Source organism: Pseudochaenichthys georgianus, chromosome 7 (genome assembly GCF_902827115.2).
Source record: "Pseudochaenichthys georgianus chromosome 7, fPseGeo1.2, whole genome shotgun sequence".
Classification (NCBI taxonomy): Eukaryota; Metazoa; Chordata; class Actinopteri; order Perciformes; family Channichthyidae; genus Pseudochaenichthys; species Pseudochaenichthys georgianus.
Window position 1 is genome coordinate 4,429,289 of NC_047509.1, and position 25,113 is coordinate 4,454,401.

At 41.2% G+C, this 25,113-nt stretch overlaps 1 protein-coding gene and 1 pseudogene across 1 annotated transcript in view; both read left to right on the forward strand.

Moving 5' to 3' along the window:
- The first annotated feature begins 3,973 nt into the window (after nucleotides 1-3,973).
- LOC117449650 (NLR family CARD domain-containing protein 3-like) overlaps nucleotides 3,974-25,113 on the forward strand; it is a 45,864-nt gene continuing 24,724 nt past the window's right edge. Inside the window, 8 exon segments of the mRNA XM_071203707.1 lie at nucleotides 3,974-4,624; nucleotides 5,002-5,106; nucleotides 6,223-6,458; nucleotides 6,860-8,645; nucleotides 12,767-12,830; nucleotides 12,833-12,949; nucleotides 13,349-13,515; nucleotides 18,557-18,730. Coding sequence (XP_071059808.1) covers nucleotides 4,500-4,624; nucleotides 5,002-5,106; nucleotides 6,223-6,458; nucleotides 6,860-8,645; nucleotides 12,767-12,830; nucleotides 12,833-12,949; nucleotides 13,349-13,515; nucleotides 18,557-18,730 — 2,774 coding nt within the window. The 5' untranslated portion in view covers nucleotides 3,974-4,499.
- Nucleotides 19,804-24,375, forward strand: LOC139434150 (protein NLRC3-like; annotated as a pseudogene).

The window sequence follows — 25,113 nt, forward strand, 5'->3', positions numbered from 1 at the left end:
ACAACTCCGCGCTACGGGTGCTCCGTGCATGCATGCAGTGACATGTAATATCCAAGGATTAGAGACTGTTGGATGCTGTTGTTTTGAGCATTGCAATATATTTATTTTCATTATGTTATTTATTTGTGATTATTTTTAGACTCAGCAAAGATTTGTTGACAGTTTGTATAGGTGTTGCTATCTGCTTTTTTTTTGCGTGGTTCTACAATCAGAGAGTTTCATTTATATTAAAAATGTAATTTTTACTTTTGAATACTTCAGTACAAAGGATGTATTGAATAATGTAAGTGATATGTGTGTACACATACAAATCATTAGTCAAAACAGGGCTACATTTGATTGAGTTATAATAGGTATATTTCACAGATAAACGTATTATTTTTTATTTAGTCTTTATTTATACAGGTGAAAATCTCATTGAGACACAGGTTCTCATTCTCAAGAGAGACCTGTTTATACCCAGAATCAGCACTTTTGAAACAGGAAGTGAAATAGAGGGATATGAGACATGGCTAGAATGGGTGATCGGTTTGTTTTTTTGACCAAAACACTTCATAAACATGTTTTTTACATTTTTTTATATATCTGAAACCTATGCTATTGCATAAAAATAGCATGATGGGTGACCTTTAAGACGTACAATCTACGTAATCCAGCTTTAAGAGCACAGAGCTTGAGAGGGGGCATTTACCAGATGTTAAACATGGTTAAGGATGTTATAGTGTCACATTATGGGACTTGTAGGATTTGGTGTTTTGTAGATACATTTATATACAAGGGACTGAAAGCCAGTCATCTTGGACTCTGCTGCTACCATTTGAATATTTCCTTTTTAATATGTATCTTGCGAGTACCCACTGCTAAATTGGATTATGAGATATTTGGCCCCTGGGCACAGACATGTCGAAGGCTCCCAGCACTACCTGTTACATACAGTAGGTGGAAGAGACTCAGACTTAATAGCTGTTTTGTGTATTTTTGGAGTTGTAACACACGTCTTTGTTGTTTGATATCTCTTTATTGTCATTTTGGGTCTTCTTTGTAGTTAATTTCTCTCTTTGTAGTTATGTATTGTCTCTTTATGGTTGTTTTGTGTCTCTTTGGTATGGTTTTGTGTTTCTTTGTTGACATTTTGAGTCTCATTTAACAACACTTGTCAACACTTGCAGACATCAGATCTAAAGACTTTCATTACCCTGTAATCAAATACAAAAACAGTTTTCATTTCAGTCTGGTTATTACATCCACATTGAAATTTAAATGAGTTAGGATGATACATTCAGTTTGATAACAAGGCATTTCATTTAGCTGTTGTTGCACAAGGGCAAACTTTGACACCTTTTGGCTGATGTTTTCTCAAGCAGAGAAGTTTTGTTGGTCTTCATCAATTACTGTTTTCCTGTGTCCTCCTTATTTTCAATGTCACAAAGCCGTGTAAATAAGATGAGAAATCAGGATAATCAGAGTCAAATGTAGTCACTCTATTTGTGTTTTTCTGAGCTCTTGGGTACACTCTTCAAGAGCAGAAGACAGCAGCATGTCAAAAAAGCAATTAAGAGTGCAGTTTGGAAGTGATTTGCTGAAAGATGCACATAAAATGATCTTCTAATGTAGGCGTTTGTACTCTCACCTCAGAAAGCCCTTCGAACAGAAACCGGCTTAAATGGAGTTAAAACAACAAAGACCTTTTTTTTTTTTTTTTTCGTTTGTCTTGTAACCTTTTTTTTTTTTTGCATTATCACAAAAGTCTGAATAACTGTCCCTTATAGCTTAGTAGAAATATCATTTTTAATGGATCAATAAGAGTATGTTTAGATTTTTAGCTGAGTATTATGTTCACAAAGAGGATATGCAATATTTGAAATATTCTAAAATGATTTAGTTTTTGTAAAAAGATTAACAATTCTCCTATCCATGTTGAGGCTCAGATCTTTTTTTGTGAAAAATGTCTGGGTTTTTATTAAATGAACTCCAAAAACAAGACCGAAGTACACCCGTTTATAAATTAATTTCTATCAGCATACTTCATTCATTTGAATAAAGTAATAATACTAAACATTTTAAATGGAATAACAAATATGTATTTAAAACACAAGAAGTTTAATTAAAAATATACAATAAAAAGATGGCATTAAATACAATGGAAAACAAATACTTCTATTAACATAGAAATGTATTTTTCTTTTAATAAACTATACATTTGAACTGCAATTTCCGGTTGAGATTAAAGTGTTAAAAAAAAAAAAAAAAAAAAAAGATCAGCATTATAGTCATGTTGTGTCATGCTAGCATTAGCCCTTTAGCGCAAAGCTACTTTGTTTCTTAACAGAGCTGCTAGCATTGCTGTAGCTCCTGTTCATACTCCTGTGGGGAAATAATTAAAACGTTTCATAAGAAAAGTGTTTAAACGAAAATTACACTCTAAAGATTCAATTTGATATCCTAATCTTCAGATCATTTGTGATGATGTGTAATTAAGTACAATCATAATTAATCGCAACTTGTGTAAACACGCAGTAGCCTAGGAAAATAGAAATTACGTAACACCCGATCATAAAATGGATAACATGTCATTAGTAAATGACGACTTTTTTTTATCTTTGCTGGTTTATCTGCCTCTACCTCTCTTTCCCCCCTTCTCTCTGCATTAGACACAGACCCACACACCCTCATGTCTGACACATAGCAACTCTCCCCCTCTCGCTCGTTCTCCTGCCACCCTGGAGAGTTCCCTGCACTTGCTGTTTTAACCTCCTACCCGGGGTGTCCATGCTGCGTACGTTGCATGTCACTCAGTGAACTGTTTGTTTGCCACTCATCGCTCAGTGCCCGGCTGCTGTCCCCACACAGCTCCCTGCAGGCCGCAAACCACTGGAGTGATTCGCCTCACAAGCCACTTCTACACAGGCTACTTCCCCCGAGCAGCTGGTAATTTACTCTAGACAAGGCATCTCTGCTCCTATCTGTGAGATAACGCCTTTTTTTTCTCCAACCTCCCTCCCTCCCGTCTTCTGTCTCTCAGTAGCAGCTCCACATACTCTGCATACAAGGTGTTTTCAGTGATAAAACCGCAATAAATAAAGCCACAAACTAACCTCTACTACCCCTGATTTATTTTCACTTCACCCGCAGCCTGTAATTAAAAGTCAACATCAGGCCTTTCTTGTTTTGACTAAACTTCACACCGTTTGCTCCCTTTAATGCTTTAGATATATACAGTTGAACTTACTATAAGGGGGTTGGAAGGGTTACCTTAAAAACTAATTAAATTACAATGACTAGTTACCTGTACAAAATGTAACATATTCCGAGTATCAAAATATAAAACTAATCTAACTTGATTACTTTGTTTCTTTTTGATTATCTCAATGTCAAATGCAAAGCAAATAAAAACTAAAATAAATACCAGTAACATGTTTTTCCTTTAGGGTGTTTTAAAAATGTTTGTGCATGTCTGCAAAGGCTAAAATCCCCAAGTTCAATCCTGCTGTTCTCCCTGAACACATCCTGCCGCCACAAGGATCTCAACCATACTGACAGGAAAAACAGAGCCTAAATACACCCAGACCAATCAAACCAACAAGACATAGGTGAGGGGGGAGGATACAACACAGTGCATCAGGTGCACACAATCCAGCAACAGAAATAACGGGAGGGGGAACACTTTTCAAACACAAACATACAACTGAACAGAATTACACACATGCAAACTCAAATAAACGCAGACAGCACTTGTACAATGAATGCCACTTAACGCTATGATTTTTACACCCTCACATATTATTTTCTACATTCTGTGGGTAATTGTATTTTCTCTGATCTAAATGTTTTGATTTACAAATACATAACTTGTTGTGGTCCTGTTAGTCATTGTGCCTTTGCCGATGTTTTACTGTATTTACTAGCATAATGCAGGTTAGGGCAGTGTATCCCTTTAAGAGAGAGAGTGCATGTGTAGAGCGAGCGAGCGAGAGAGCGAGAGAGAGATTTAAGTAATATTCTCAATAAAATATTTATATTTTACTGAGAGTAATCCCAGTACATGTTCAGCTGATAAGGCTGGTTATGAAACAAAGGGAGGAGCTGCAGACAGGAAGGTAAGTTGGAAGTGAAAATATATACACTGCCAGATGCCATTTTACACTTTGACGGAGCAGGAGGAGAACAACAACAACAACAGGGTGAGTGTTAACACCAGGATCTGCTTTTTAATACTCTGTTAGACTGGATATCAGAACATCAGCGTCTTAGAGTCCAATGAGACTTCTACAAGTGTTGTAAACCTTTTTTTCTTATTTCCTGGTTTCTAAATCATCAGAGCAACATTTCATGACAGCCCAGCGCAGTCAAAATGGAGAGCGGCCTGTCTGAAGTCTGAATGATTTGATGTATTTTAACCAAGTTTATTATTATGATGGTTTGGATTGAAACAAGTGTGTTATTATAATGTGAGTGTGGATGTTTCCAGTGTTAATAGTATCTCTCTCAGACCGGAGAAGATGAGTGATTTAAAAGATGCGGAAGAGGACGGGTTTCCAGTCTCCAGCTGTCAGTCTATGAAGAGTGACTGGTCTCATGATATACCTCCAGACTTCAGTAATGAACCTGGACCCTCAGACACAAAGTAAGAGTCTGTTTCTACTGTAAACTGACCTGAAGAGGATTCAGCTTTCATGTTATCTGATAATCTAAAATTATTTTTAATGATAAAGACGCTCAGTAGAGTACATTAGTGTAATTGAACTATTGCTCCTTGCCATCTTCAGTGATAGCAAATAATGTATTAGTGAAATCATACTCACACTCTGTGTTGGACTTTGTGTTAGGTTCAGCAAATAAAATACAAATATGTAAAACGTTTCACTCTCTAATGAATTTTAACAACAGAAACCCGAAAATCACGACTGAAAAACAAACAAAAAATGTAATAAGATGAACAGTCATATATCAAGCTACTCTTTAAATAAACTAATGGTGTTTAAACATGTATTGTTTCCACAGACAGAGAGCAGAGTCTCCAGTCTCCAGCTGTCTGTCTCTGAAGAGTGACTGGTCTAAACATAAACCTATAAACTTCAGTAATGAACCTGGACCCTCAGACACAAAGTAAGAGTTTCTGCTGTAAACTGACCTGAAGAGGATTCAGTTGTTATGTTATCTAATATATTAAACTCTTCTTTAATGATATAATGTGAGCAGTTTGTAAAGGAAAAACGCATTAGAGTACAGTAATCTAACTTTATCTAATGATATTTCAATATACATTTATATTATCATTGTATCTGTGGCATAAAATAGTTTTAAATAGCAAAAATGTTGATAAATACTAACTAAAAGCTAAATGTATCGTCCAAAACATATTTAACTACTTGAGCATGTTTATGATGTGTATTTTGAAGTTGTTTATTCATAATAGTAATAACCAGCTGGTTGTGTTTAGCATTAGCAGATGTAACAGAGTTTCACATGTAGAGTTAATGCAAAGACCCAGATCTGTGTCTGGCAACACGAATAAAGTGAAGAGGTGAAATTCATATCACCTGCGTATTCGTGCGGCATGAAACATTTCAACTTCAGTGTAAAGTTAGTGACGCTCTGTTACAAAAACCTGTCAGTGTTGAGATTGTGCTCCTTTGATCTCGGACTGACTGAGGGGAATCAGAGAGGAAAACAGAGCTCTACAGCACCTCATATTAAATCAGGGTTATTAATGTTCCTGTATAAACCAGAGACTGTCTGTGGTACTAAGTACCTGATTGTGCTGATGGAGCAGCTACAATATTAGCCTAGCTTTAATCAAACCGATCTCATTCAGAAAACATTTTAAATGTTTATGCTTGTTGTGTTGGAGACAGCCTTTTACAAATCAGTAGCTTTATGTTGTTATTGCTGCATCCTTTCCATATGTTTATTGCTATTAATTCACAGCAAATTCTATGTGAATTGTGTTTATAATACTATAGTGCACCAGGTTAATACAGCTGTGTGTGGCTTAGTAGATACAGGGAACATGTGCTCCTCTGGGTGATGAATCCAGACAAGTTGCTGTTTGCTTTTATGATAATGTGCAGTGTAAACTATCTACCTGATCATGAAGATATATTATATACAGATATAGACCTTTTTAAATGTTAAACTAGAATTTGACCACCTTGTTGTACCATTGGTGAGAATCAGCTCCTCTAATGTAAAGTAATGTAAAGGATGTGTTCATCTCCACAGAGGGAAGAGGAAGAGTGGTGTTCCTGTGGAGGAGCAGCTGTCCAGCTGTGCTCTGTGTCAGGACGTCCTGAAGGATCCAGTCTCTCCCAGCTGTGGACACTGGTTCTGCAGACAGTGCATCACCTCATACTGGGAGCAGCACCCTCCATCAGGAGACCCCTCCTGTCCCCAGTGTGGAAAAAGATCCAGAACCAGAGCTGGCCTGCAGACAGCCAGTCAGACCAGCTCTTTACGAAGTAAGAGGCCGAACACATGCATTGTCTTTAGGCCGTCTGGGCGCTGGGTCTCTACTCTTGTATGAACTCTCATTGGCTCAGTGTTTCCTCTGATCTTCTTCCAGGCATTGTTTTTTTTAAGTGTTTTATAACAGACAGCAGTGTTTTCCTAAGTAGAAACACTGGACAGATCTCAAGGGGAACGTTAGCCCTGCAAAAAAGGATATCTGATGGCTAGGATCCTTGTCTTCATATCCAGGATTCTTCCTGGTTTATTTGTTTTTGATTAGGTATACTGTTGTAGTGCATAGACATTAAGCTGTTTTATAAAAATCATAACCTTTTTAAACTCTTTTTGTTGTTGTTATAATTTGATTCTCAAAAGCATTTTTCTTATTCTCTCCTGTTTCCTTCTCTTTCAGCAGAACGTGGTCTGAAGAAGGTTCTAGATGAACATAGGCTCAGTCTGAGGAGGAGATGTGAATGTGTGACTGAAGGAACTGATCAAAGTGAAACCCTCCTCAACAGGATCTTCACTGAGCTCTACATCACACAAGGCCAGAGTGAAGAGGTTAATACCCAACATGAGGTGAGGCAGCTGGAGGCAGCTTCCAAGAAGAAGCCCCTCCATGACACTCCAATCAAGTGCCAGGACATCTTTAAAGCCTTACCTGACCAACAGACTCACATCAGAACGGTCCTGACCAACGGAGTCGCTGGAGTTGGAAAAACCTTCTCAGTGCAGAAGTTCACTCTGGACTGGGCCGAGGGTTTGGAAAACCAAGATGTCAGTCTGGTGATCCCGCTCTCCTTCAGGGAGCTGAACCTGATCAAAGGTGAGCAGTACAGTCTTCTCAGGCTGCTCCATGTTTTCCATCCAACCTTACAGAAGGTCACAGCAGAGCAGCTGGCTGTCTGTATAGTGCTGCTCATCTTTGACGGCCTGGATGAAAGCAGACTTTCTCTGGACTTCAGAAACAATGAGGTTGTGTCTGATGTCTCACAGCAGTCCTCAGTCAACGTGCTGCTGACAAACCTCATCAGGGGGAAGCTGCTTCCCTCGGCTCTCGTCTGGATAACTTCCAGACCTGCAGCGGCCAATCAGATCCCTCCTGAGTGTGTGGACAGGGTAACAGAAGTACGAGGCTTCACTGACGCCCAGAAGGAGGAGTACTTCAGGAGGAGATCGAGTGATGAAGACCTGTCCAGCAGAATCATCTCTCACATCAAGAGCTCCAGGAGCCTCCACATCATGTGTCAGATCCCAGTCTTCTGCTGGATCACTGCTGCAGTTCTGGACCACATGTTGACTACAGACCAGAGAGGAGAGCTGCCCAAGACCCTCACTGACATGTACTCACACTTCCTGCTGGTCCAGAACAAGAGGAAGAAGCAGAAGTATGGTGAGGGACATGCTACGAGTCCACGGCAGCTGACGGAGGCTGACAGGGAGGTTCTTCTGAAGCTGGGGAGGCTGGCGTTTGAACATCTGGAGAAAGGAGACATCATGTTCTACCAAGAAGACCTGCAGCGCTGTGGTCTTGATCTCACAGAGGCCTTGGTGCACTCAGGAGTTTGCACAGAGATCTTCAAAAGCGAGAGTTTGATCTTCCAGAAAACAGTCTACTGCTTTGTTCATCTGAGCATTCAGGAGTTTCTGGCTGCAGTCTACATGTTTCACTGTTACACCAACAGAGACACAGCGGTACTGAAGCACTTCCTGCAGGGACATCAGGATTACCCATCCCTGGATGCCTTCCTGCAGGGAGCCATGGAGAAATCCCTCAGAAGTAGAAATGGCCACCTGGACCTGTTTGTCCGCTTTCTCCACGGCCTCTCTCTGGAGTCTAACCAGAGACTGTTAGGAGGCCTGCTGGGTCGCACAGACAACCATCCAGAAATCATCCAGAGAGCCATCAAGAACCTGAAGGGGATGAGAAGTGATAAAAGCTCTCCTGAAAGGAGCATCAACATCTTCCACTGTCTGACAGAGATGAACGACCACTCAGTACATCAGGAGATCACAGAGTTCCTGAAGTCAGGGAACAGATCAGAGAAGGAACTCTCTGAGTTCCACTGCTCTGCCCTGGCCTACATGCTGCAGATGTCAGAAGAGGTTCTGGATGAGTTTGACCTGAGGAAGTACAACACATCCTGGGAGGGACGACTGAGACTGATTCCAGCTGTGAGGAACTTCAGGAAGGCCAAGTAAGTCCAGATGTGATTAACTTTATAAACTAATGTGGATCAGAAGTTTTATTATTCAAATAAACACTTTAACATTTCTGATGTTTTAAATACTGAGAGCAAAATAAAACCAACACTGTTCTTCTATTTATTTATGATAATAGTTCAATTGAACCGTTTCTCTCTTCATATTGAGTGATGGAGGCGACAAATGAAGGACTTTAGAGGTTTCTCAGCATCTGATCACACCACACAGCAGGACTTAGTTATCAGTTATATTACTTTCTAGTAGTTTCTTTATCATTAAACAGACACACACATTTATATCACATTGTGTTAGAGTTTAAAATAAGATCTATATAATGTTCCACCAATACATTACATTACATGTCACTTGTTAGACGCTTTTATCCAAAGTGACTTAGATACTCAATTATGTGGGCAAAACCCACAGGAGCAAATTGGGGTGAAGTGTCTTCAGGGACACAACGACATGCTGACTGCAGTGGGGTTTGAACCTGTGACCCCCCTGACCCGAACACCAATGCTCAACCCACTGCACCACACGCCACATTATGACCAGAGTTATGTCTTAATGCTGATATACTGGGAACATCTGATGGTATTAAAGAGCAACTTGCAGGTTTTTTTTTTTACTAGATTTATGCTTAACCTTGCATGAAAATTACAATTAAAAAAGTTAATGCAGGATTTGATATGTTTTACGAGACATAAGGGCAGGAATTCAGAGGGAAAGGAGCCGTTTTGAGCTCTACTAATAAAAACTGCTTTTTTTTAACGTCATATGCGTCATATTACGTGACATGGGGGAGCAACTTTCTCGGACTCGTTCTCCAATACGCGGTAGCAGTTTGTAGTTGGTTTGAGCGGTTGTGATTTAGTGAGCTGGTATATTTTACATTGCATTTCACCATTTTTAATCATGGTGAGCTGGAGTTTGTTCAGGTTGCACAAACTCCAGCCTGTCAGGACATCGAGTCCACAGTTTCCCTAACAGGAAAAGGACCGGAGCTAGCTTTCGTTCCTGGGTGCGTTGTGCGAGGCGCATCCACCTCCCTGCAGCACATACTCTCCACAGCTGAAGCCTATCAAACTAAACGTTTATCAGGAAACCGTATTACATCTCTCTCCCCCCCTTCGTTCCTCTCTCTGTCCCGGAGGGAGCTGTGGTGTGAGGAGAATCAGTGGAGATTGAGAACAGGGCAGCTGTCTTGGTGAGTGGCCGGCGTTAGCTACAGTTAATGTTAGCTAACAGTTAGTATATATATATAACAGCACCTTACATAATAGCTACGTTCAGTGGCGGACTGGGACTAAAAATCAGACTGGGAATAAAATAAAATAGTCCCTCCGTGGCCTTCTACACAAAACATAGAATGAAAAACTTTACAAAATGTGTAGAGAAATTTCCGCAGCCCTTCAGATGTGAGCAGTCCGACTGTAAAGACATTTGCTATGCAACAACAATAACAGCTAGCGAACATATTAGACAGACAGCATTGTCGTCGTTTAGGTGCTTTTTTTTCTGGAGATAAGCACTTCTCAATCCACTCCTCCATAGTAAGGCCACCCGGAGGTCGAAGTTAACCTTAAATGTTTCCATCTCAAACTTTGTTGGTTAGTTAGTTTCGTAACAGACGTAATGTAACAGTTGTATGGTTGTAACGGTTCTCAGACGCGGAGGGATACTGACTTGTGAAAAGCAACCACAATTATACCCGAGATATACGCTCATTATATCACGGCTAAGAAACATCAGATTGCTTGATTTGACTTATCCGTTTTATAAATATATACTAACTGTACTTACACCCCCCCCCCCCAAAAAAAAACAAAGTTGTAAATTAAACAAGTGAAGTACATAAAGCCGTGGAGGGCGGTAGTTTGTAAACCATAAGTAAAGCGAACGCACCATACGTAACGCGAACGCACCCGCAAGGACACCAGGACTCCTATTGGTTGAGGGATTTTGACAGGGTTGTTGCACAAAAGATCCGAGCACGCACAGAATAAATCTGAGAGCAGACATTTCACGAGTGCACAGAAACAGCCTGAGTGCGAGGAGAACGTTTTAAGCTCGAACACAGGAAATCTGTAAGCAGCAATATATCTGAGTGCAAGCGTACAGTTTGAGCAGAAGCAGAGCAAATCTAAGTGCAAGCAGGCACTATTTGAGTGCGAGGACAGGGTTTGAGGGAAATAAATACATATTCTGAACGTGAAATCAATAAAGTATGCTCTCAAATTTAAAGACCACGCTCTTGAATAAAGATAGGGAATAACCCCCATAGTACACAGCACCGTAAGACGTAGTGTGGAGCTGCATTAGGTAACGCGAGATACGGCTGATACTTGCGCATTTGTTTCTGTTATGGATCAGTATCAACAGTCCTGCCAGTAACGTTACTATATTATCAATACTACTTTAGTTATAGCCTGATATATGATTGCTAACTTTATAATGTTGTGATGTGACTGACGTTAGCTAACATTCTGTAGCTAACGCCGGTCACAAGACAGCTGCTCTGTTCTCCACTGGTTCTCCTCACACCACAGCTCCATTTCTCGCCGATGACCGTTATTTATTCTAATCCTTGGCTCCTGGTCCTGGCCTAGCAGGCTCATAATTATAATCATATCCATTCGAATATATATTGTCAACCTCTTCTGTGTCAAAACTAGCATTGTGATCCATGTTTATTACTACGGTAGACCGGCCGCTCTCCCCCATGTTACGTCACACGCGGGAGGTCACGTGGGGAGGCTTTTTTATGCGGAAGTAAAAATGTCTTACAAAAACGACGCCAGATGTCACTGTAGTGTACATATTTTTGGGGAAATCTAGTGTATACATCATTTTCCTACACATTTCTTCACTGGTGTCTCTAACCTGCAAGTTGCTCTTTACGTTTAAAATATTGAAACTTTATTGGTATGTTAATAGTGTTAGTGTGCAAAATAAATGTTCAGATGCTCAGAGAAGCCATCTGGCAACAGTCTCTGACAGCAGAACGTAGCCAACACGGACATGTGATCAGGGCCGGCCCTTGGCATAGGCAGTATAGGCGAATGCTAAGGGCGCATCAATCAATGGGGGGCGCAGAATTTTTGTTAAATTTCATAACACAATTTCCCGATTTTTGGATCAACAAAGTACATCTTATTATCTTATACTAACAGAACTACGCCTATATTGCGAACAGCGTCCATAAACTATGGCGCACCCCCCTCGCCCCAAATCAAGTTGAAGCGCCCCCAGTCCCAGTAAAAACCAAAGGTTTATGTGAAATTGTTCTTTTTTTTAAATAATGGTTTTAGTATGCAATTATAGGTTTTAATTTTGTATTTGTGTTAATTTAAAATAAATCAAACTCCCAAAAAACGTATACAGCTTTTATTAACATTGGAATTTACTGTGTTAGCGGCCGCGGGGGGAGAGCTTTGGAGAGCTCTCTCCTGAAAGACTGAGAGGCTCTGATAACCTCAGCTCAGTGAGCTAAAGGCACACCTTTATATGATCATTATAGTTATACAAAAATAAGAGAATAGATTTTCATCTATTCTCTTATAGCATAAAATACTATATGACAGTAAAAAAAAGTTGTTATTAATAAACAAGAATACAGTTTGAAAGGGGAGTGATTTGTAAAATATCCATAAAGAAAAAGAAAATCTGCTTACAGTTCTGTTCATATGGGTGTTGAGAGATGTTTCCATAGAGCTCCTAATGTTGCTCTCAAAGTGCACCAGATTGATGCTTTTAACTTCAATATTAAAAAATCTTCCCACGAGGAGGTTAGGTCCCCCCCACTTAAATCATGTTCAAATAGATAGGATACTAAATACATTTGCACACATCTTGTGTCCATATCTTTCTGTTTAGGTGGTCATGCCACAACCGTGCATGCATGCGCGAGTCATAGTGAGTGTCTGCATTTTGTCAGGGAGGGGGGGGGGGGGCGCCAGCTAAAATCTTGCCTAGGGCAAGCAAATTGGTCAGGGCCCTGATCATACTGACACATTACATTCAGTTCATGTCAAATCTTTATTCATCAAATGCTTGAGGTTAATATATTGTTCCCTCTTTTTTAACACATGTTGAAATATATATGTTATTACAGACTTACTCACTGTGGACTCTCAGAGACTCTCTGTGAAGTTGTGGCCTCAGCTCTGAAGTCTGACCCCCCTCCCATCTGAGAGATCTGGACCTTAGTTACAACAGAGAGATGCAGGATTCAGGAGTGGAGCTGCTGAGCTCTGGACTAAAGAGTCCAAACTGCAGACTGGAGGCTCTCAGGTCAGTTCACTGACTGAACTTCATATCATTCTGTTTACGATTTTCTGAATTTCAACAAATACATTTGAATTATTATTTCATACTTTTGCTAATGGCTGAATATTCATCAGAATATCAAAGAGAAGGTGAATGTGTGAGGAGAGAGTTTGAGCTTCCACAGACATCACTCTGTGCTCCATGAGTCAGTGGAGATGCTGTCAGTGCTGATGAGCTGTGAGGGAGATGAAGGAGTTGTTAAACATCTGATCAAAGTTAAAGTTCCAGATTATCAACGGATTGTTTCTACGTCATAATGACATTACAACCCTGTTTAACTCTGAACAGATTATTAAACCTGGATTATTTCAAACAGGAACATTGTTTTCTAAGTGACATCATGTTTTTCTTTATTCAGACTGAAGAGCTTGCTGGTTTGAAAGAGATCAGCTGTTCTGCTCTGATCTCAGCTCTGAAGTCCAACCCCTCCCATCTGAGAGATCTGGACCTGAGTGGCAACAATTTGCAGGATTCAGGAGTGGAGCTGCTGAGAGATCTTCTGGAGAGTCCAGACTGCAGACTGGAGACCCTCGGGTCAGTTCACTGACCCTCTGTTATTGCTGGAGTTCTCATATGTTCAGTTTGTAATTTAACCTGATTTATGTACATTACTAACTTGCATCCATAAAGGGTCCAGGACCCCAAGTAATCTGCGACCGCGAGCTATTCTCTGCCATCATGACGCGGAGAGGGTGTTATTTTGTAATGGTTGTATGAGCTGTGTGCTCCACTCTTTCTGTCGGCTAAACTCCGCTGCTCTGGGGTGACGGTCGAACTGCTGTAAAGCAAAAACTCCAGACATTTCAAAGATCTGTACGGCAAAGTACGGTTTGGAAACTATATCATTTCCTTTTTGACGGCATGCATAACACGGCATAACACTAGAGCCTCGCTGCGGGCAGAACCGGTGTCATGGGCGGGCCCCATGGGGCCGGGCCCGCCCATCCAGGATTTGGGCCCGCTGTTTTAATCAGGGCTGAATACAACATTTTAATTGTTTTATTATTATGTTCAGTGGCGGTGCCAGGGTATACTGGGGTAGGCTACAGCCATACCAAGAAATGGCTTAGCCCACCATGAAAAATGATGTTAAAGTAAGCAAAATAAAGTCCGCCAACTCACGGAGTAAATTGCACAGACAGCGGTTAGTAAGATTGATTTCAGTAGCCACTTGTCTGGAAATACCAAAGACTAGAAACGGTTTTGAAAACATTTGTCACGTAGTGATCGTCTTCTCAATAGAACATCTTTGATAATGTCTTCTGGCCAATCAGAATCAAGATAACGGCGTGGTGGTTGTTGCAGGAAGTCCCGACGGAGAATACTTTTGCTGTAGTACATCTCTATATACTGAAGGAGTGTGGTAATACTCTTCTCCGCGCCGTCTATAGAGCTTGCTTTAAAAGAAGGAACACTCCAAAAAACAACCAGGACGAGGGTTTTAAAGGCCCTGTCACAACTGTCCCGAAATTGACCACCCGATGGACACACGATAAAGGAAATGTTCAAATTCGGCTGTGATCGTAGCAACATCGGCCATTCGTGAGGGCATCTAAGCCATCGTATTGACCGCCGGTGGAGTTTCTCAGGCTCCGGCAGCAAACTTCGTAAGCGGCAAACTTCGTAAGGCACTCGTGAGGGGCATCTTGTCAATCGTGTCATCTTCGTGTTATCATCGGTGCCATCGGGCATTCGCCCTCACTCTGATCGGGGGCGAATGCCCGATGGCACAGAGGATAACAAGATGCCCTCACGATGGCCTTATGAAGGGCATAATTGACACACGAATTCAACACGAAAATGAACCTTCGCAAGGTCCTTCGGCAATTTTTTGGCATGCCAAAGATTTTGCCTCCGCTCACGAAGTTGCTGCCGGAGCCTGAGAAACTCCGCCAGCGGTCATACAATGGCTTAAGATGCCCTCACGAATGTGCCCGATGTGCTACGATCACAGCCGAATTTGAACATTTCCTTTATCGTGTGTCCATCGGGTTGTTTTAATTGACAACAACAAAATCATGTAAAATATTATGTAAATAACCCAATTTGTGTTCTGTGAAACTAAAAAGGATATAATATATTATTTTGAAGGACAGTTGACAGGAAATTGTTGTTGTTATGGAAACAACATTACGGAGAAAACGTAATATTTTCTACATATAAAGACGGATAAAGTAAAGAACAAAGTCGGAAGATATCAGTACAGTATCATAGTACTGTAACATAATTGTTTTTATTACTTTCATTGCAGTTGTATGTCTTAAATGTAATGTAAATGTTGCCTTCGTGTGTGGTTCGGGGCCATCTTCGTGCGAAATTCATCAATTCCATATTCGTGTTGTCCATCGGGTGTCAATTTCGGGACAGTGTGACAGGGCCTTAAACCAAAAATCTGTTTTAATCATGAAAGGTAATAATGCAATACAATATAATACTTACCATACAAAGCCATATCATATGCGTAATTCAGGAGTATGCCTACTCCTGGCCCTTGTTCACGGGCTGCCACGACCTTCCGGTCCGGGCGGCGCGGAGCAAGAGGGGGAAACAACAAGCTAAGACAAGCTATCAATACCCACACAAACAGAAAGGGGTGGAGTTTCATTTGGGAGATACCAAAACGCTGTCTCACAGGGAATCAGCGCGGGCAGCTATGAAAGCCACAGGTGTTGGGAAGGCCTGCAGGATGCACATCATTAAAATCAGGGAAAATGTCCCTCCCAATTTGCAAAGCCTATCGATGGTTTAACCCAGAAAAACACTCTAAGGGATAATCTTTTCACTCAAAACAGAATCACCATTAATTCTGCATCTTCCTTCTTCACAAATAGCTTAAAACACTCTTTTGATAAACAGGTAAAAAGTCAAAGAAAAAGACTATTGCGCTAATCTACTTTTAAGAAAAAGGGAACATTGTTTCAGGAATCTATAAAAAAACCTCTCTATATTTGAGAGGAAAAATGTACTTTTTGTTCCTTCAACTATTAACACACAGGAATGTATAAACCCACACATATACTATTCAAGATATGTAGACTTCCCTGAAACATGACATGCTAGAGATCTTAAGCAGAATATACTCTTCCCCCACCAAGCACCCTGTCCTGCATATCTCCACCTCCCCCACAGGGCAATAAAACCCAGTTTACTCTAAACAGCCCTTTGTTTATAGCCATTTTAGTCCTCACATTTATGAAAGGATAAAACAGAGAAATCACTATAAAACACAAACACAGGTATTGTTTGAACAGTATTCACTTAACTGCTACTATTGATAATTACCAGAGAAACTCAAAGGGACCTCTTTTAATATCTGGAAATTGCAACAAGACTTTCTGCCATTTCAAATGTAACACACTTCTTCGGTACAATATCTCACATCAATTTCCACAATACATCGATACAACATTACAACATTACTGTTGATAGAAATCAACACGTAATGAAATAAGACCCCACGGTTTGATGATTGATGTGTGGGCTGTCTTTCATGTTGACACACAGAACAATGGGGGCGATCCACCCTTATCCACAATGTAAAGTAATTCACACAGCCTCTTCTCTCTGTGAGGAGCAGCAGGTTCAGCTTTCAGAACAAAGTAACACAAAACTAAAATGGCATTCATTTTTTTAAATATGTCGTGTAGTAATAGATGTATTTTTTTCTTCTCAAGAGAAGACCAGAATGTGTATTTTATGTTAGTATTTCAGAGACAATCCCCCAGACCCCCCTGCAGGGGTTGGGTTTTCAGCGTGTCAACTCTTTCACTTGTGGGGAAATTGCAGGATTGGCACAGCGTTACAAATGTGCCAAAAAAAACAACCAATGGATGTCAACAATTCACGAGCGCCTCTACTCTCTACTTGAGTAAAGTAGAAGTACTCAGACAGGGGCGGACTGGGGGAAAAAGTGGCCCGGGGATTAATTGACAGACACTTAATGCGCGGCATGTATCGGCCGGCCGGCGACGAAAGTATGTTACTTAACAAAAAACCCTATGCATTTTATGTTATTTTGGACCATTATTCATATAGTAATCACATTACCTGAGACCTTGAGTTGCCTAGAGCAAAATAGTTACAGCATATATTTAGTGATTTTAATGTTAACAGATCATTGATGCAATAACATTTGGACCCAATTTGCCTCACTTGACGCATGGAATAAAACATGGGCGTAGGAAGCATTCTCAATGTGGGTGAGACAATTGAACAGGGGGTGTGGGCAGGTGGTGGACCTATCTGATAGATAGGTAGCCTATCAAAACGGCCCAGCCCAGTGGGGTGTGGGCCACACCCCTCCAGAGAGTGGCCGGAACACTTACAAATGTGGGCCGGTAGGATTTAGGTAAGCAAAAAAAAAAAAAAAGGGATTGGCCGGAACACTTACAAATGTGGGAAAACTCCCGGTATTCCCAATGGCCAGTCCGCCCCTGTACTCAGTTCTTGTACTTGAGTAAAAGTAGAAGTACTCAGATCTTGTACTTGAGTAAAAGTAGAAGTACTCAGATCTTGTACTTGAGTAAAAGTAGAAGTACCAGAGTGTAGGAATACTCTGTTACAGTAAAAGTCCTGCATCCCCGGGGGGGGGAAAAGCATCATCTGCAGGAAACAGCGTCTGAGGGCTTCTTAATATTTAATAAACTATGAATGTTTCATATCCATGTAACGGGAAGAAAGTCAGCTCACTGATCTTTTTTTTTTTCTGCAAAAAAAACCACAAAGCTAACGCTGAGCCTCTGAATTAACCCTGTGCGAACATTTTCACTTTGAAACGATTTCTGATAATCCATCAGCAATAAACCTACTTTTACGTTTTCAGATTTCAGAGCGAGACAGGTTTCGATTTGGGGAAACTGCGTGCGCATAGCCCCCACTTCACAATGGTAGCGTTGGTGTGTATGTGGAAATTCCCCTTCGATTCTAATGGCTCTAACGGTTAAAAAGAGATGTCAATCACCAAAATCGACCAATGAGTTCCAGAGAAACGGCACGTTTTTTTTGCTAAATCTCTCTAAAGAGGTCAAATGTCACTTGTTTTGCATCAATCTTGATACAGGGTACTTATTATATGTTGTACTTTGGATTCCTAAAGCTTTTAGTCTACCATCCCATCATTCATCACATGGTGGTTTTCACTATACTGTAAGTAAAAAATAATATTTGGATGGACACAATAATTTACAGTTTTTTACTGTGTTCAATCTGAATTTTTTTAATAAAATACATCTATATTGATTCTGACTCTTCTACAGTACATCCAACTCACAGGTTTATCATTACTTTGAGGAAAAAGATTATTAATTTAACCCTTTTAGAAGGGAAGATATGGTCATTTGTTCTGGGAATGTAATTTTCGAAAAAAACAGGAATGGGGTATAACGGGTTAAGATCCTTGTCACCTTTTTTGTATCTGATGAGTTTGAATCCCTGATAAAGGTAATTTGAAGTATTATTTTTGCATGATGAAGTTTACTTTCTGAAGTACACATATTGTATTGTTCTCATTCATTTAAATGTTGAGTAACACATCTGACTAGATAATAAATGTATTTCATCATGTGTTCTTATTCAGACTGGAGAACTGCAGTTTGTCAGAGATCAGCTGTTCTGCTCTGATCTCAGCTCTGAAGTCCAACCCCTCCCATCTGAGAGATCTGGACCTGAGTCACAACAAGCTGAAGGATTCAGATGTGAAGCTGCTGAGAGATCTTCTGGAGAGTCCAGACTGCAGATTGGAGACTCTCAGGTCAGTTCACTGTTACTGCTGGAGATCACATGTTCAGTTTCTAATTTAACCTGATTATTGTACATAAATATATTACAATTAAATATGTTACATCCATTCATTTGTAAATGTTGTTTTGTTCATATTTTCATTTCTCTAAATGTAATCTGCAGTCATAACAGTTGATTGTTTCCTTAAAAACGTATTCTTCCACTGTTAGTTGTTAAAGCGGACCTATCATTCAAAATGCACTTGTTGATGTATTTTATACATAACTTGTGTCCCCGGTGTGTCAGGGAACTCGCAGCGTCAGAAAATAAAACCCTCTCTCTTTTCCTCCGTACTCACATCTCTAAAAACGGGGGTACAACGGAGCTGATCCAGATGTGCGTCCGATATGACGTCATATCGGCAATGCAGACCCACAGCACTATCAGAAACGTTGCTATCAGAAACAATGCCAGACTATTTTGGACGTAATATCATGGGCGTCGCAGACATTATATGAGGGTGGGACAAGTCCCCCCCACTTTTTAAAATGATCAGTTTAGACCCCCCCACTTCTACCATGTGGAAAGTCCGTGAATCGGTCTGTCCACTCTCCGCACTTTGTAGAGCGCTGTCACTGTGTCAGTGCTTCACTATCAAATCCATTCCACTTGCTTATTGAGAGAATGCCCAAATCAATTAAACTCCGTACCATGTTTTCACTGCTGCTTTGCACCAAGGCAGATTCTCACATAGCGCGCGCATGTTCAAGGAGTGTTGTCATAGTTGGACAGCTCAGATCTGTTGTATGAAGCGATGCCGGTAGCGGAGGTAAGGCACACACACCAAATGTTCAGGAAATGGTTAATACAGCGAAAATCAAAGCTGACGATCTCTTGGTTTGATATGTTTTCTCCCCCAGACAACATGGACATAAGAACATGTTTTTTCAAAGAAGAGGAAAGTAAGTCCTCAGCTGGTAGCAGTTAATCAGTTAACAGTGATGGCGGCGGCAAAAGCGTCTCACTTCTGGAGAGGAGTTTCGTCTTTATGTCACGATAGAGAGATACAAATACTGAATAGTTTAGATGAGAAAAGGCATCGAAATGCCAGGTTAGTATTTATCATGTAAACAGGGAACATGAATAACCCGATCTCTCTGTGTTTGTGTGTAAACACCATGATGTGCTGTAGAGGGGCAGTCATTGTGTTTTACTGGAGCCTCAGTTCGATAAGAGATTATTTTCTGAGTTCTTTAATTTAGGTACTCTCTCTCAAAATGGTAATGTGCATTATGTTTTAATTATACTTCTTATCATTCAGAAGCTTTTGTGTGTGTTTATGTTTTACTGAGTGCTTATAGGCAATTTCCATCCCAGTATTCAGTTAACTGTTTATTTTCTGTGCACATTACATAGACTAGTTAATATTCTACCTGCTGCTTGGGCTTTGAGTCTTCAAAATGTCCAATGTCACAGACTGGGACTTACTTTAGAGTCAGTTGTATTTACATTCAGTATGACTTGTTATGATTCAATGTGAAAGAGTATACTGCTCAATAAATAATGATCACTTCACCACCTCTCTTGACATCTAGGTGCTTGAGAGTGAGTCAGAGGCAGAACACAGGGACAGTGGAGAGAGGTCCATTGCTGAGGTGAGTGATGAAAGGGAAATGACAGTTTAGAGTAAATTGTGATGTGGACTCTCATCCCAGAATGTTAAGGAAATCAGTGGGGATATTGAACAGGAAACATTTCAGTCAAGGGGCATCATATGACCAATATAGACAGAAGAGCAACATTTAAGTCAATGATACCATTCCTAGGTGAACTTAACATCTGTATGGAGTCAGATCAGTCTCAATAATAATAAATGCTCACAGAAGGATTCACAAATGCGATTTATATATAAATGACTCTCCACAACAATATCTCTCAATGCACTCACAAATTTATTGTTGTTATAAATGTACAAAAAATGGGCATTTAAACTGCTTTTTATTAATTCAAAGACGGCTCTGAATTAAAAATCAAATATGTTTCCTTTCTTTACTGGATGAAATTACAAAATGTACCCATCATTTCCTCATGCTAGTATAGCCACATAAAAGTACCTGAAAATGCAAAAGGAAATCTATTTTTTTTTTCCAAACCCCCCCGTTAAAAATGTCCCCCCCACATTCAGGATGCTTCCTACGCCCATGCGTAATATGGTCGATGTTTACATTAGCATCGCTAACACTCAGAGCCAGTGACGTGCGGTGAGGTTCATGGCTGGTGAGGCAGCCATGAACCTCTGCCTCACCAGATTAAGGTCAAAATATTATATTTTGACCTTAATCGAAATATTCGGTTTTTCATAAGCTTTTTTAGTCTGATGCTTCAATTCATTTTAAACAGACCGTTCAACAAAAGGATAGGCCTACCCACAATTTAAATATTGGATTGTTCTTTCTTAGTAAGATTCCATTTGCATTACAATTGTGGTCTTACCTTGACTTGAAGATGAAGTCCATGCTATCCTTCTGGACAACAATCTCTTTTACTTTTTTGTAAAAGTCCTCCTTATCTTCCTGTAGTTTCAAAAGTCTAGTTTGTTGTTGCGTCTACCGTCTCTGCGTAGAATAACAGTAGCAACAAGAACCTGTGGGCTCACTTGCGCCCCCTTCAGTGCGGCAGAGTTTGTGGCTGCCTTACCTGGTGCTTTTTCATTGCCGTTGTATGATGAGACCAGCGAGCCTAAATATCATATGAAATAAGTTATTTAGAGAGTATGGATGGCGAGGATAAATGTAATAAAGGGATCTACAACATTACATTGGTGACATACAGTGAGATGGTGCAGTTAACGCCACTAATTATTTTAACGCGATTAACGCATGTGTATTTTTTGTCCTCGGCCGCCCGTAGTTTCAGAGCGCATCGAGTTTGAATACCATCTACAAGCTGATGCTGACAGCCCCGCTCCTGCCGCCCGCTTGTGGCAGACCACACTTCCACGCTCACCGGCAGGCACCGACTGGCCATCGGGAAGACCGGGAGGGTGTGCGTGTGTGGTGGGGAGCGAGCGAGAGAGACCTTACGTGCATTGTTGTTGTTAGAATCTGGTGCTAGCATCTGGTGCTAGCTAGCTGCGCTAACGGATATAAGGAGCTGTTTCAATGAAAACAGAGGAGCGACATTTCGGCGACAACTGCGCCGAGCACTTGACTTGATGCAGGAAGCCAGACAGTGGGACATTGTACGAAAAGTCAGCACGGATAGTGCGCGCAACATGATCACAGCGTCCAGGCAGCTCCCGTTCGAGCATATGCCTTGAGTTGCACATAGCTCCAACGATCGATCACACACACACACACACACACACACACACACACACACACACACACACCACCACACCACACACACCACACACACACACACACACACACACACACACACACACCACACACACACACCACACACACACACACACACACACACACACACTGTATTGTATTATTGAATGAGAGAGGTTCCAGGTTGAATTGAGGCGAATATTTGTAATGTTCAAATAATAATACAAATTAGCATAAAGCATAAGAGTATTAAAAACTTGAAAAATATTCCTCTAAGGTACATTTAGAACAGATAAAAAATGTGCGATTAATTTGCGATTAATCGCGATTAACTATTTTAATCGACTGACAGCCCATCTGAGACCTATGCTATTGCCTACAAATTGCATGATAGGTGACCTTTAAAGTAAATGTTTGTTTTATTTAGTAAATGATCTGAATAAAGAAGCTCCTCTGAACTAATATTAGTTTTGCATCAAGTTTACTTTCTGACATAGAAATATTTATGTTCCCATCATTAGGGCCCGAGCGCGAGAACGCTAGGACCCAACGGAGTGCGTTCTCTTTCAGCAGAACGTGGTCTGAAGAAGGTTCTAGATGAACATAGGCTCAGTCTGAGGAGGAGATGTGAATGTGTGACTGAAGGAACTGATCAAAGTGAAACCCTCCTCAACAGGATCTTCACTGAGCTCTACATCACACAAGGCCAGAGTGAAGAGGTTAATACCCAACATGAGGTGAGGCAGCTGGAGGCAGCTTCCAAGAAGAAGCCCCTCCATGACACTCCAATCAAGTGCCAGGACATCTTTAAAGCCTTACCTGACCAGCAGACTCACATCAGAACGGTCCTGACCAACGGAGTCGCTGGAGTTGGAAAAACCTTCTCAGTGCAGAAGTTCACTCTGGACTGGGCCGAGGGTTTGGGAAACCAAGATGTCCGTCTGGTGATCCCGCTCTCCTTCAGGGAGCTGAACCTGATCAAAGGTGAGCAGTATAGTCTTCTCAGGCTGCTCCATGTCTTCCATCCAACCTTACAGAAGGTCACAGCAGAGCAGCTGGCTGTCTGTAAGTGCTGCTCATCTTTGACGGCCTGGATGAAAGCAGACTTTCTCTGGACTTCAGAAACAATGAGGTTGTGTCTGATGTCTCACAGCAGTCCTCAGTCAACGTGCTGCTGACAAACCTCATCAGGGGGAAGCTGCTTCCCTCGGCTCTCGTCTGGATAACTTCCAGACCTGCAGCGGCCAATCAGATCCCTCCTGAGTGTGTGGACAGGGTACAGAAGTACGAGGCTTCACTGACGCCCAGAAGGAGGAGTACTTCAGGAGGAGATCGAGTGATGAAGACCTGTCCAGCAGAATCATCTCTCACATCAAGAGCTCCAGGAGCCTCCACATCATGTGTCAGATCCCAGTCTTCTGCTGGATCACTGCTGCAGTTCTGGACCACATGCTGACTACAGACCAGAGAGGAGAGCTGCCCAAGACCCTCACTGACATGTACTCACACTTCCTGCTGGTCCAGACCAAGAGGAAGAAGCAGAAGTATGGGACATGACGAGTCCACAGCAGCTGACGGAGGCTGACAGGGAGGTTCTTCTGAAGCTGGGGAGGCTGGCGTTTGAACATCTGGAGAAAGGAGACATCATGTTCTACCAAGAAGACCTGCAGCGCTGTGGTCTTGATCTCACAGAGGCCTTGGTGCACTCAGGAGTTTGCAGAGATCTTCAAAAGCGAGAGTTGATCTTCCAGAAAACAGTCTACTGCTTTGTTCATCTGAGCATTCAGGAGTTTCTGGCTGCAGTCTACATGTTCACTGTTACACCAACAGAGACACAGCGGTACTGAAGCACTTCCTGCAGGGACATCAGGATTACCCATCCCTGGATGTCTTCCTGCAGGGAGCCATGGAAATCCCTCAGAAGTAGAAATGGCCACCTGGACCTGTTTGTCCGCTTTCTCCACGGCCTCTCTCTGGAGTCCAACCAGAGACTGTTAGGAGGCCTGCTGGGTCGCACAGACAACCATCCAGAAATCATCCAGAGAGCCATCAAAACCTGAAGGGATGAGAATGATAAAAGCTCTCCTGAAAGGAGCATCAACATCTTCCACTGTCTGACAGAGATGAAGACCACTCAGTACATCAGGAGATCACAGAGTTCCTGAAGTCAGGGAACAGATCAGAGAAGGAACTCTCTGAGTCCACTGCTCTGCCTGGCCTACATGCTGCAGATGTCAGAGAGGTTCTGGATGAGTTTGACCTGAGGAAGTACAACACATCCTGGGAGGGACGACTGAGACTGATTCCAGCTGTGAGGAACTTCAGGAAGGCCAAGTAAGTCCAGATGTGATTAACTTTATAAACTAATGTGGATCAGAAGTTTTATTATTCAAATAAACACTTTAACATTTCTGATGTTTTAAATACTGAGAGCAAAATAAAACCAACACTGTTCTTCTATTTATTTATGATAATAGTTCAATTGAACCGTTTCTCTCTTCATATTGAGTGATGGAGGCGACAAATGAAGGACTTTAGAGGTTTCTCAGCATCTGATCACACCACACAGCAGGACTTAGTTATCAGTTATATTACTTTCTAGTAGTTTCTTTATCATTAAACAGACACACACATTTATATCACATTGTGTTAGAGTTTAAAATAAGATCTATATAATGTTCCACCAATACATTACATTACATGTCACTTGTTAGACGCTTTTATCCAAAGTGACTTAGATACTCAATTATGTGGGCAAAACCCACAGGAGCAAATTGGGGTGAAGTGTCTTCAGGGACACAACGACATGCTGACTGCAGTGGGGTTTGAACCTGTGACCCCCCTGACCCGAACACCAATGCTCAACCCACTGCACCACACGCCACATTATGACCAGAGTTATGTCTTAATGCTGATATACTGGGAACATCTGATGGTATTAAAGAGCAACTTGCAGGTTTTTTTTTTTACTAGATTTATGCTTAACCTTGCATGAAAATTACAATTAAAAAAGTTAATGCAGGATTTGATATGTTTTACGAGACATAAGGGCAGGAATTCAGAGGGAAAGGAGCCG